This window comes from Colletotrichum acutatum (genome assembly GCF_030867785.1).
Source record: "Colletotrichum acutatum strain CBS 112980 chromosome Unknown BDZ83scaffold_6, whole genome shotgun sequence".
NCBI lineage: Eukaryota > Fungi > Ascomycota > Sordariomycetes > Glomerellales > Glomerellaceae > Colletotrichum > Colletotrichum acutatum.
The window spans coordinates 366,961-379,194 of NW_026849000.1; the positions used below are offsets into that span (position 1 = coordinate 366,961).

The window sequence follows — 12,234 nt, forward strand, 5'->3', positions numbered from 1 at the left end:
CAAAGATCAGCGCAGAGCTAAAGAGGCGCTGCTCTAGAGAGCGGCTTATGACATAAACCCACGGAAATAGAACGTCTTAAAGGATCCGAGGTGAAGAGTGTCATGGGGCAGGATTAGTTTAGTACCGCCACGATGAGAAACGTTGCATCAAGAATGATGAAGTATGATCCGAGTTCAACTCACATATAAACCAAATGGCATTGCCGTGATGGAAGCTCTCAATCAGATTCAGACTCACATACAAGACCAACCAACTATCTCATTATACATTACCAATCACAACTTTCCTGTTCTCACTCAATAACTTTTCAAAATGTTCGCCCAGACTCTCATCAAGACCACACTCCTCGCCGCAGTAGCAATTGCAGCCAGTCTTCCCGTCAGACAAACGACACCCACCTTCCGCCTCGCCGCGAACGTAACCAACTTTGACCTCACGCCCTCCATCCAGGGCCAAGAGCTCACCTACACCTCAACTGCAGACTGCGCAGCCAACGTCGTCTTCGGACCAGCCAGCCAGGGCGCCGAGTTCTACGCCTCCAGAACCACGGTTAACGTCGCCCACCTCTCTAGTGAAGACTCTTCTCCTTCGTCCGGGTTGATCGTCACACCCGGCGGAACGGCGACGGTGCCGAGCGTGAACACCGTCCAGCTGCAGTGCGGGGCTGGCACGTCTGGCGTGACCATCACCGATGGAAGTCTGCAGTTTGAGGACGGGTTCTGGATGGCGTGCCCTAGGAATGGCAGCGTTGTGCTGAGCTTCAAGAAGGCCGGCCAGAGAACCCTTTTAGGATGTGCTGATGTTCAGCTTCTCAGCATCTAGGAAGACCATCTGAAACACCTGGAGATGGACTCACTGCATTGATTCACGGGTAATACATGGTGGATATGGTGAATAATATGTAGTGTTAGTAATATTTGGGTAATCTGCATCATATTGATACTGGATATAGACGGGTTGCATGGAAATCAAGGCAAGGTATGAGGGGCATAACGTAACAGCATGGGTGGACTCTTGGTCGTTAGGATTTGGTATTCTTTAATTCAATTTGCATATCCAAATGCCTTCAAGTTCGCTTCACTCTGCCCAGAGCTATTCAGTCGTTCTGTAATAGTCCAACGTTTGGTATACCAATCCAGCCCTCAGCTTGCTTTTAACCACCTCATTTAGCGCACAGCTCCACAAACTCCCCGATCTCCTTGTTAAACCTCTCAGGCTGCTCATAAAACAACCAATGTCCAGCCTCAAAGATAGACGACTTCGCCAAGCCCGGCCGGTTCTTCTCCACCCTCCTGACAGTCTCAAGCATCCCCTCAAGCGGGAAGCACCCAGATTTCCGCCCCGCCATCACCAACGTCGGCACACTAATCATCTCAATCGCCTCGCGGTGGTCATACCGCGTATGATCCGCCAACAACCTCGCAAGCCACGCCTGATCGCACAGCGCACTGATCCCCGTGAAGAACTCCTCGTCCTTCTTCCTCACCTCAGCAGAGATATCATCCGCCGGGTCAGGCTTCGCGCGGTACCCAAGACACCCATCCACGAGATCAACATGCGCCGCCGCCGACTCCTCCATCCAGAACTTCTGCGCACCCAGCATGCTCTTCTCGTCGTAGCAGCCCGTGTGCGCCAGACTCTCGTCCCACCCGTCAAACTTTGAACGATCCTGCAGCGGCGCCTGGTCGACAAAGACAAACCCCGCGAAATCCGCGCACCCGAAAAGCTCCACGTACGTCCAGAGCACCGCGGCGCCGATGGAGCAGCCGACGGGCACGATCTTGAGGTCGGGCGAGGCGGCGGCGCGCCGCAGGTGGTGGACTAGGTCGCGGAGGTCGGCGGCCAGGCGGGCGACGTGGTAGCCGCCCTTTGTGCGGTCCGACTTGCCGTGGCCGCGCATGTCTGGCGCGACGACCCAGGTGTCCTTTGAGGCAAGGACGTCGGCGTTGCGGTAGAAGTATTCTGAAGAGCCGCTGAAGCCGTGCATGAGGAGGACGCAGCGGGTTGCGGAGGTGGCGCCTGTGAGGGGCAGAGAGGATTGGAAGGCGAGTTTGCAGCCGTCATTTGCGCCGCAGTGGGCGTAGTGCATGCTTGAAGTCGCCATTTTCGGTGAGAGTAGCGTGAAGCGTTGCGAGACGATTTGAGAGTGAATGAGATACTTTTTCCTCCTTGTCAGAAATAGTCGTTGGTGGTGAGTTTGTTTTAAGGGGTCAGATTAATTGCTCTGGATTGATAGAACGGCGGGGGCGTCATGGCGGGGGGATGTTTTCTGTTGATGGGGCCGGGGCGGGGGATAATCGGCGGCCCGTGATAGCGGCGGCGATCCCCGTCCCCGCTGCCGATAGCGCCGAAGTCTGACTTTATCTGGACAGTCATTTTATTCAGACTTGTTAGGTTTCCTCACAGCTTAAGAATCTGCAATTCAAAATTACATCTTTATTTCACGTTTCACTTTCCCTTTCACTTCCCCTTTCACTGGCGACGTACGACTGTGAAACTGGTACTTGGTCAATAACTCATTTACTTGAGACGTCAGACGTTCCACTCGCAGCCATTTCCTTTGGTTTTAAGCTCCTAGAGAAGCGTGTCAGCCCGGCTCATAAGATAATCAAAACTTGTGCCGCTGCCACTCCCATTTCATTGATATAAAGAAACGAGTTGATTTATGTACGAATGTAATATGTATTTCAGAATTTCCGTTTGCTATTCCTGAACTAAACACAAACAGCCCATGGTCGTCGGTATGAAGCTTTTTTTTCTCCCACCAGAAAAGAACTTTGTACAACTTTCGCACAACACTCATGTACACAACTCTTTCCCTCCCATATACCAAACCCACACAGCTCGCCGTCGAATCAAGGAGAGGGTTGATTCTAGAAGCCTAGAAACCGTCCCCTCTTCTTAGATCGCCCAAGCTCTAAGCTTCAACACCAACAAATGTCAGCGTGCTTTTTTTTTTTTAAGCAGACGGGGTAGAGGTGGGCGGGGCACCCGGGGGAGCACCGGTAGGGAAGGTACCATTGGGAGGAGGGCCACCGGGGCCGCCGCCGCCACTGCTCTGGTCGACACCGCCGCCCTCGTAGTAGTGCGCGGCGGCGCGGACCTCGTCGCTGTAGTCGGCTGTGGTGTCGATGCCGATGGTGATCCACATGAGGAGGCCGTCGTTGAGGTCCTCGCCGAGGCGGACGTACTTGAGGAAGGGGTCGTAGGCGGCGGTGGCCTCGCCGGCGGCGATGCCGTCCTGGAGGTTGGTCGTGAGGGTCTGGGTGTTGCTGGTGTAGGGGGCCAGGGTCTCGACCTCGGAGATGAGGTCCTGGTCGAAGAAGAGCTGGCCAATGTTGCGGGCGGTGCCACCCTCGAAGGTGCCGTTGGGGAGGATGGTGGCGCCGTCGGTGGACATGATGTGGATGTGGGTGGCACGGCCGGTGTAGTGGCCCGGGAAGACGTAGTCGAACTGGACGACGCCGTCCGAGTCGGACTGCTGGACGCCGCGGCCGTGGGTGGTGTTGAGGCCGCCCTGGCCCCGGGCGGAGACGCCCGAGTAGACGCCGGTGGCGTTGCAGGCCCAGGCGTCAATGATTTGCTCGGGGACGGCGGTGCAGTCGTTGATGTCGACGAACTGAATGTCGAGGTGGACGGGGACGCCGGCCTGGCCGTCGGTGGTGTCGACGCGGATGAGCTCGCCCTCGACGTAGTAAGGGCCGATGGTGGTCAAGGGGACGAGGGCGCAGGTGGCGTTGGAACCAAAGATGTCCTCGAGAGGGGTGTCGAGGTTGTAGGCCTCGGTGGATTCGTGGTCGACGGCGGCCCACTTGACGAGGTCGGCCTGGGTGCGCTTCTGGTGCATCTTCTGGTCGGTGAGGCCGCGCTTCTCGCGGAGCATCTGGGCCGTGTTGGCGCGGCGCTCGAGGGCGCGCTGCTTGAGGGCCAGGGCGGCGGGAGAGTTGGAGCAGGCGTCCAGAGCGCGCTTGCCGTGGACGGTGACGATGTCGCGGAGGGCGATCTCTGCGGCAATTTCGTCGGTCGTGTGGCTGCCATGGGCTGCGACGGTCCCAATGAAGGGGGAGAGGGCCAGGGCCGCGGCGAGGGCGGAGCGGAGCGCCATGGTGATGATTCTCTGGAGATTCGAAGACGAGAAGACGGGGGCTTGCTGGCGAGTGAAGCAGACCACAGAAGTGTCAGGAGCAAGCTGAGAGAAGAGAAGGACTGATGGAGGTGAAGAGCCTGGTGAGAAGAAGGAGAGATATTTCGTCTTTCTGGCAGGAATCTTGACCTCCTCTTATATCATTCATCTTCTTGGCGTTTCCATAATCCATCTTGTTTCCTCCTTCCTGATCCTGATGATCCCGTCAATGTCAACATCTTGGCACTGTCACGGCATTGCAACATACCTTGGTACTCTCTCATCCCCTTCATCTGGTCTCGAACAGCACAGCTAACCCACCGCCCAACACTGTATCCCGGCACGACAAGTCAAGCACGGAGCACGCAAAAGCAACTACATTCCGTACCAAGTAAAGACTCTCGTCTCTCCGTTTCGTTGGCGTGCCCCACACTCCCGCGCGCGGGCGCCTGGCGAGACATCGTCGTCACCTTCCTTCCCAGAGTCGTTTCGACCGGCGTATGAGGGGCGTGACAATGTCGTTCGAAGCCACTGTATGGTTTAGCCTCAAGCAAGGTACTCTGTAGTTGGAGCATGTAGTTTGGGATCGAGTTGGTTCCTCCTCCTCCTCCTTCCTGGAGCGTTTACAAGGATACTACATAGTACCTTACTTGGAAACCTGGTTGTCCGCCACTCCGCGCGCACCGCGGAGCCAGGGAATTTACACTAATGTGTAAGGTTAACAGAGACTAGGGAGTGGCGGCTTTTCTGTGAGTGACGGGCTAGCAAGCGCGAACGGTCGATGGTCGCAAGGGTTGGGGGGTTATTCGGACGTCCAAGACGTGTGTCATCCAATCAAGGCAGAGGCAATTCCAATTGCATTGCGTTGGGTCATTTGGCAAAAACAAAAAAAAAGTGACGGTCCTGGTCCTCTTCTCCCGTTCCGCAATGTGAGTGTGTGGTTCAAATGACAAGGTACGGTGGTACGGGGATCGGGGTGTGAGTGGGGTCCTTTGGGTCTCCCGGGGAGCGGCGGTTTGGGATGGCGTATCCGGGATGTGGGCAACGGCCGGGAAGTGGTTACGTGGCTCGGCCGAAAACTCCTAGGGCCACAAACAAAAGAACAGTGACACTCCCTTCTCGACTCCTGCAGATGGAACCAAAGCACGAACAGGAGGATACGTTTGGATCAAGGAGGAAGGAGGATAGAGCTCCTTTTTTCCCATGACGCGGCCCGACACTCTGCCAAGAGATCTCTTGACCAAAGGCGTACAGACGTGCCTGGAGATCCAATTTGGGTGGGTTTCATCCTTCGGAGCTTTGAGGAGGTAGGCAAAGTCCAGCGACTCCAGCGACTCCAACCTGACCAAGCATACTGCAGTATTAAACAACTACTTCGGACTGGTTGCGATTCCCGGTAGTTATGGTTGTGGAGCCGGCCGTCGATGAGCCTCCGGTGGCATGCAGGAAGCATCCGCACCTCAAAGCCACTTATGCTTGAATGTTGTCCGTCCCCCTAGCACCAAACCCTTGAAGAGTGGGATTTGCAATCAATGGCGGCCGCGTCATGAGCGAATGGGAACGGCAGTGAATGTAATGAACGACGTTGTATGGCGATGCGGAGACGGCAGCTAGTCTTGCTGGTCTGCCCTGTACTCTAGATGTATAGTCTGGATCCATAAGGTAATCTGTACGGCTTGCGTGATATGGATTCCGTCCGGCCTATCCACAAAAGAGGAACTCGGAAGATGGGCATCGAGGATGGAAAGTGGTAATGGCATCCGAACCTGTTCAAGCTTACTGGAGATCCCTATCAATGCTCCCCGTTGATCGAAGAGGAGTCAATGTAACTCTGCTCCTCCCTTCCTTCTGCCGTTCGAACGCTGGACAAAGCTCCAGGCCCAATGACTTCACAGGACCGACGGGTCGACCGCTTCACCGAAAGTCCACCTTGGAGGATCTAGAGCTCTAGAAGAACCTGGGAAGTTGAGAACTCGCCCACAATCCATCCACATTGCTTAACCTCCTTCCAATCTGTGCGGCCGGCCCCAGAAGCCGGCCAGAGATAGCCTCGGCCGCCCACCATCTTGTCCACCCTTTGCCCACCCTTTGCCTCCCCCAAAAGCCCAGCCCCTTCTTGGATCGCCTATTCCTTGACGAGCTTCACATGTCTAAGCAGGCACGATTCCTTCAAACTTGCCCTCGGGACAAATGATGTATTCAAACAAGTGCCTATCGCCCACATCGGTACGTAAGTACACATCCCGAAAAATTCTTGGCAAAAGACACAAAAGAATTTTGTTGACCACCACGCAGTTCGGCCAACGCCGCTCTCCCTCTCTTTCACTCACACACATCACGCAAGCTTTCCAACTACGTACGGATGTCCCGCGCTCAACCCGCCATCGACAGCCCACGCCTGCCCGTTGACGTAGCTGCTCTCGTCGCTGCCCAAAAACAGCGCCACCCGCGCAATCTCGTCGGCGTGCCCGCCACGCTTCATCGGGTTGATCTGCCCGATCCGACCCGTCGTGCCGCGGGCGCGCGCCTGGTCCCACATCTGCGACGTCATGCCCGTCTCGATGAGGCCCGGGCAGATGGCGTTGACGCGGACGTTCGTGCCGGCCGCCTGGTACGCGCACGTCTGCGCGACGGAGATGACGGCCGCCTTGGCCGCCGAGTACGGCGTCGTGCCGGCGTTGGAGCGGATGCCGGCTACGGAGGCTGTGAGGATTACGCTGCCGCCCGGGGTGGGCTTGTCTGCCGAGGTCTTGCGCATGGCGGGGGCGGAGTGCTTGGCGGCAAGGAAGACGCTGTGGCTCTTTGTCAGCGCAAGAAGTCCCAGAGGCAAGTAAGCACACTCACCTTAGCGTATTCGTCCGCAGGTTCTGCATAAAGTCATCCGACGAGATATCGGTAAAGAGGTTATGAGGTCCGGTAATACCGGCATTGGCGAAGAAGATGTCCAGCCTGCCGTACGTCGTCATGGCGTGAGAGACGACCTCCTTCACGGCGCTCTCCTCGGCAGCGTCGAATTGGCGCGTGTGGACCTCTACCTTGGGGTACAGCTTGTTGAGCTCCTTCTTGTGGGAGACGAGGTTGTCGTCGGCGTAATCGCAAATGTAAATGGCGCGAGCGCCGTTCTCGGCGAATTGATGTGCTGACGCGCGACCGATACCCATGAGAGAGTTTGCGCCTGGGGTTCGGCTGTCAGTCTAGTCTGTCTGCTGTCGCAGGAGGTGGCTGTGGTTGACTGACCTGTAATGATCACGACCTTGCCAGGTACTCGAGGCGCCGCAGACGGCCCGGCGATCTTGACAGGAGGAGGGGCATCGAGCTGCTTGCCCAGAGCCTGAAGCCGCTCTGACGCCTTGTCCGACATGGTCCTGCTGCTAATGGTGATGATGGGGGTTTCGATTGATGGATAAGTGAGGCCAATTCAGCCAGTGAACAGCCAATCTACACGAAAGACAGAAAGCAGAAAAAGGCGAGGCAGTTGATTTGGATGTAGTGATCAAAAGCTATGCAAATGTGCGGCGCAATCTGTACGGATATGTTGAAGATTGTATTAAAATGTGGAGGAGGGAGTGGGAGGAGAAATGACGATGCGGAGGCCGAGGGAGCTCTAGCTCGAATTGGGGACCGAACCGAGGCTCGCCGGGGATTTCGAAAGCTCCCCCAGCTGCCACCTATATTGGGGAAACAACGTACCCCGCCAATTTGGTGCTGCTGCAAGTGGGGTCTTTTACCCCAGATGTTAGCGGAGAACACAATCCCCGGCCCGGCTCGGGACCACTTCTCCCGCTGTAGGCTACCCCTTTCTCAAGTCCATCCCTATCTGCCGATCCTCCAAGGTCGTTGTCCTCTTTACATTCAACATCCGTGTATTGCCAGGCCATCCCACTGAGAAAAGACTGCCAGTAATCTTGGCGCTCAACCAGTGAAAGTTTATCGGTGGTTTTCAACAACCGCTGGAAAGATGCTCCAAATATACCGTTATCAAACAACCGGATTTCGGTTTTCGCTGTCGCCGAGTTCGCTCTGACTATCACTCCACGTTCCCGCGTTATTTGCTGACATTCAACTGCAAGGCTTTCATGCCAATATCACTGCTCCTCCCATCCCCAATAGCCTGACGGAGCCTCAATATTACATTATGGATCGGACAGTCACGATGCTTGGTTGCTTCATCAAGTACGGGTCAATGCTTCATTTACATAATTCTACAAACGAAATGATACACTCAATCGAGTAGCCGCACTTTACCGGGTTCAGCCGCTGCCGATCCCGTGTAGAAGAACGGTCCGCTTGCGTCGCTGTGATGGGGAGTTTATGAACCCAACATAGTCGGTCTTGCCCTCCCTCTACGCAGTAGCCAACCCAATCTATGTCCGACGCCGACGTCCTAATTTGCAAAGGCGTGTCAAAGCCCCAGGTGAGGGGAGAGTGTTATTCGTGCGCGCAGCAGATCTTACGAGAGACCCTACTAGGTTCCTTCGCCTTTGACCAAGATACTCTTGGCCAAGCCGCGTTGGCCAAAGCCCGGCCAGCCTGTCTCGCTTTCCTGGTTTTCCTCCAAAGGCAAGTGAAATCGCAAATTTTTGAATTTCTGATAAACGCCTGCCATGCTGTACCGGTAAAATGATACATTGTAAGTTCATGCGAGTGCCTCCCAACAGGCCGCGACTCGGCTCTCGCACTTCCGCATGCTAACCGTAAAAACAAAATGTGTTGATGATGAGTCCCGACCAGAGTCACGTACGGTAAGCTCTGATCATGACTTCTGGTTGGATCCAGGAGCGACGCCGCCCGTAGAAGTCGCAGGTGGAGGTGGCGCCGGCGGAGGCGTAGCGGGTCCGGCAGGAGGGGGGAACGGCGGGGGAATCGTCTGGCCGATATCGACGCCTGAGCTTGCAGGCACCTTCATAGGGCCTTTGGGCATGGGCGTGCGGTCGGGAAGCTTCTCGCCGCGAATGACCTTCTCTACCTCGTTCTTGTCCAGCGTCTCGTACTCGACGAGGGCCTTGGCCAGGAGATCGAGCTCCTTGCGCCTCGATGTGAGCAGCTCACGCACCTTTTCGTATGACTCCGTCAAGGTACGCTGCACTTCGGACTCGATGAGAGCCTTGGTCTCTGAGCTGAGCTGGTTGTAGCGCTCGCCGTACTCCACGGGGCCTAGCTTGGCAGACATGCCGTAGAGAGCGACCATCTGGAAGGCCAGGTTGGTGGCGTTCTTGAGATCCTGCTTACTGTTAGTGACAATCCTACGAATTAATCTCGCGGGGTGAACTTACGCTTGAGACACCGGTAGTCACCTTGTCGGTGCCATAGACCAGTTCTTCAGCAAGCTTTCCGCCCAGAGAGGTCTCAATCAGACTCTTGAGGTCCCTTGTCGTGTACGAGTACTTGTCCATCTCAGGAAGATGTGCAGTGTGTCCAAGACTCTGGCCGCGAGGCAGAATGGTGACCTTGTAAAGCTTGTTGGGACCGCTCTCGTGGTAGAAAGACACCAGAGCGTGACCGGCCTCGTGATAAGCTGTCATTTCCTTCTCCTTCTGGCTGATGACCATGCTCTTCTTCTCGGCACCCATGATGACCTTGTCCTTGGCCCACTCGAAATCCGTCATGGAGACCGCAGCATTCTTGAGCCTGCTGGCACGGACGGCAGCCTGGTTGACAATGTTCTCGAGCTCGGCACCAGAGAGGCCGCCAGTGCTGGAAGCAATGGCCTCGAAGTTGATCTCGGGGGCGGCCTTGATCTTCTTGGCGTGGTACTTGAGGATCTCAATACGGCCACGGACATCAGGCAGGGGAACGGTAACGTGGCGGTCAAAACGTCCAGGTCGGGTAAGAGCCTTGTCGAGAAGTTCCGGAAAGTTGGTAGCAGCGATGATGACGACACCGCTGTTCTGCTCGAAACCGTCCAATTCCGTCAAGAGCTGGTTGAGCGTCTGCTTGTGGTAGGCGGCATCCCTAGTGTTGCGTCGTCCACCAATGGCGTCGAGCTCGTCGATGAAGATGATGGCGGGAGACTTGGACTTAGCGGACGCAAAGAGATCGCGGACACGCTTGGCACCGACACCGACGTAGACCTCATCGAACTCACTGCCAGACATGTAGAAGAAGGGGACGCCAGCCTCACCGGCAACGGCACGAGCCAAGAGAGTTTTACCAGTACCAGGGGGTCCAACCATCAGAATACCCTTGGGAAGCTTGCCGCCGAGGGTGGAGAACTTATCAGGGTTGCGGAGGAAGTCGACCAGCTCCTGGAGCTCATCCTTGGCCTCATCGGCGCCGTGTACGTCTGCGAATCGGGTGGTCTGGTTCTCGGCCTTGGCTTCGCTGTCCACTTTGCCGCCGGGTCGCTTGAAGAGGTTGAGACCCTCGACCAGCATCGTGACGACAACCAAGCTGAGATACGTGAAGAGACAGAACCACAAGACAAACTTGACCCAGCGGAAGATGACACCGCCAAATGACTCGTCTACCACGACGTGCAGCGGGCTAGTCGGTAGGCCATTGCCCTGGACCTTTGCGGTAGCCATGTTCGAATCGCGCGACCTCGCAGCCAGAGCCTGACCAACAGCTTGGAGCTGCGCCTGGCTAAGGTTCCCGGGGGACTGCTGGTTCAGCTCCTGACCGCCGAGCGTGCCGACATTGCCAAAGGCGGAGGGCAGGTGGTCGTGACCACCCATCCCGCCGACGGCGCCGGTGCTCTGCATGCCAATCGCCTGCGCGTATGCCTGATCTACCGCATCGTTTCTCGCGAACCGTCCAGAGTTATAGCGCTCGATGACGATGGCGGGCATGTTGGCCTTGAGGAGGAGCTGGTAGAATGCGTTCTGCGCGGTCGCGCTGCCGGGGTTCCTGTTCGCTGCTGACTCCCTTGTGGCGAGGAGGTTGCGCGAGATGGCATTGTTGGTTCCAAAGAGTCTGTACTGATGTTGCTGTTGCTGGAGCTGGAGTGCGAGGCCCAGACCGGGGGTCCGAGTGAGGGCGGTGGCGGTCGGACGAGCGGAGGAGGTCGCGAGCCGGAAGATGGATTGCATCGTCGCGGGTTGCATCGCTGCCCTTCGGAGCAGTGGGCTGGTCGCGCTCAGCGCCAGCGCTGCTGGGCGTAAGGCCATGATGCCTTGGGGGTAGCCGGGGAGGCGCGGTGTAGGCTGGAGCGCTTATTCGTCAGAGCAGATGACTTGCTTGATGTCGGGTTGGTGATGGTAACAAAGGGTTCTGCCGAGGGGAATTCCCCTTACGAGACCGAAAAGGGGAAAAGAAACTAGAAAAGAAAAGGCTTCTTCAGTTACTATCGACGTCGTATGTGCAGGTGTGATGAAGATGACATGGTTTGCGCCGAGGGTTGACTCGTCGTCTTGTTGAGAGCGGCGACGGGGCGGCGGGATATGGATACGTTGAGGCGAAATGCGCTACGGATACCTTAGCTGACGTTATTCATTGACCACGACACTGCGGTGCTGCCTTCCGAGTTTTTCCCTGCCGAAGGACCGCGACCGGGGGAAGCAGCAAGGCCAAGCTCCAGCCCCACGTGACGTCGATGAGATTCTAGAATGTCGCGACTGGCCGGTGCTAGAGAAAGACCGATCCGGCGAATACAACTGGTCCATTAGAGACAGGCAGGGGCATAATCCGACCTCATGTCATTGGTTAATAATCACATATTCGACTACACCATCTTCTCTCTCAGCGTTCAAGGTCATCATAGTTCGACCTCAAGTTATACCAAAGTCTCATTGATAATCTTTCATTGCTTCTGTACTTTATCTTTGATTTAACTCAGGAAAGACTCTTCGTCTCTCGCGAATTTGCGGTGCGAAGGCCCCTCTGTCCACACGTGCTGTCCCGAGACGTCGAGAAACAGCAATATGATTGGCCAAAAAGTATTGAGCCAATCATAAAATTCCCTCTCTCTCCCCATTCAGACCCCCAGAAACACATCACCAGAGGCAGCAGCTGGCTGAGGAATGGAAATGGATGCATTCTTCCGCATGCAGAGCAAATAACTGCAGATCAGTTAGTTTTTTTTTTTTGGATTAAGCGCCCTTTCCCCCATGAGTCTGTCACTGTAAACGCCCGTTTCCCTCATTCCTATCCTTCACCAGCAAACTCCCTCTTT

At 56.0% G+C, this 12,234-nt stretch overlaps 5 protein-coding genes across 5 annotated transcripts; 1 reads left to right on the forward strand and 4 right to left on the reverse strand.

Moving 5' to 3' along the window:
- Nucleotides 1-111: 111 nt before the first annotated feature.
- BDZ83DRAFT_601531 (uncharacterized protein) lies at nt 112-1,030 on the forward strand. Its single transcript, XM_060507108.1, has one exon. It carries the CDS (start codon nt 314-316, stop codon nt 821-823), a length of 510 nt encoding a protein of 169 aa, XP_060370605.1. The 5' UTR covers nt 112-313; the 3' UTR covers nt 824-1,030.
- A 133-nt stretch (nt 1,031-1,163) lies between these two features.
- BDZ83DRAFT_566376 (Alpha/Beta hydrolase protein) lies at nt 1,164-2,090 on the reverse strand (the record flags this gene model as incomplete). The annotated part of the gene is made up of 1 exon (XM_060503844.1): nt 1,164-2,090. The coding sequence occupies one exon, from the start codon at nt 2,088-2,090 to the stop codon at nt 1,164-1,166; it is 927 nt and encodes a 308-aa protein (XP_060370606.1).
- Nucleotides 2,091-2,784: 694 nt separating this feature from the next.
- Nucleotides 2,785-4,263, reverse strand: BDZ83DRAFT_374488 (Intradiol ring-cleavage dioxygenase). Its single transcript, XM_060502668.1, has 2 exons — nt 3,020-4,263; nt 2,785-2,923 (listed from the first exon to the last, which is right to left on the reverse strand). Exons 1-2 carry the CDS (start codon nt 4,104-4,106, stop codon nt 2,919-2,921), a joined length of 1,092 nt encoding a protein of 363 aa, XP_060370607.1. The 5' UTR covers nt 4,107-4,263; the 3' UTR covers nt 2,785-2,918.
- Nucleotides 4,264-6,459: 2,196 nt separating this feature from the next.
- BDZ83DRAFT_566194 (short-chain dehydrogenase) lies at nt 6,460-7,485 on the reverse strand (the record flags this gene model as incomplete). The annotated part of the gene is made up of 3 exons (XM_060503833.1): nt 6,460-6,916; nt 6,969-7,299; nt 7,362-7,485. 3 exons carry the CDS (start codon nt 7,483-7,485, stop codon nt 6,460-6,462), a joined length of 912 nt encoding a protein of 303 aa, XP_060370608.1.
- A 1,837-nt stretch (nt 7,486-9,322) lies between these two features.
- Nucleotides 9,323-11,587, reverse strand: BDZ83DRAFT_601539 (P-loop containing nucleoside triphosphate hydrolase protein). Its single transcript, XM_060507109.1, has one exon. It carries the CDS (start codon nt 11,228-11,230, stop codon nt 9,368-9,370), a length of 1,863 nt encoding a protein of 620 aa, XP_060370609.1. The 5' UTR covers nt 11,231-11,587; the 3' UTR covers nt 9,323-9,367.
- Between the last annotated feature and the right edge of the window lie 647 nt (nt 11,588-12,234).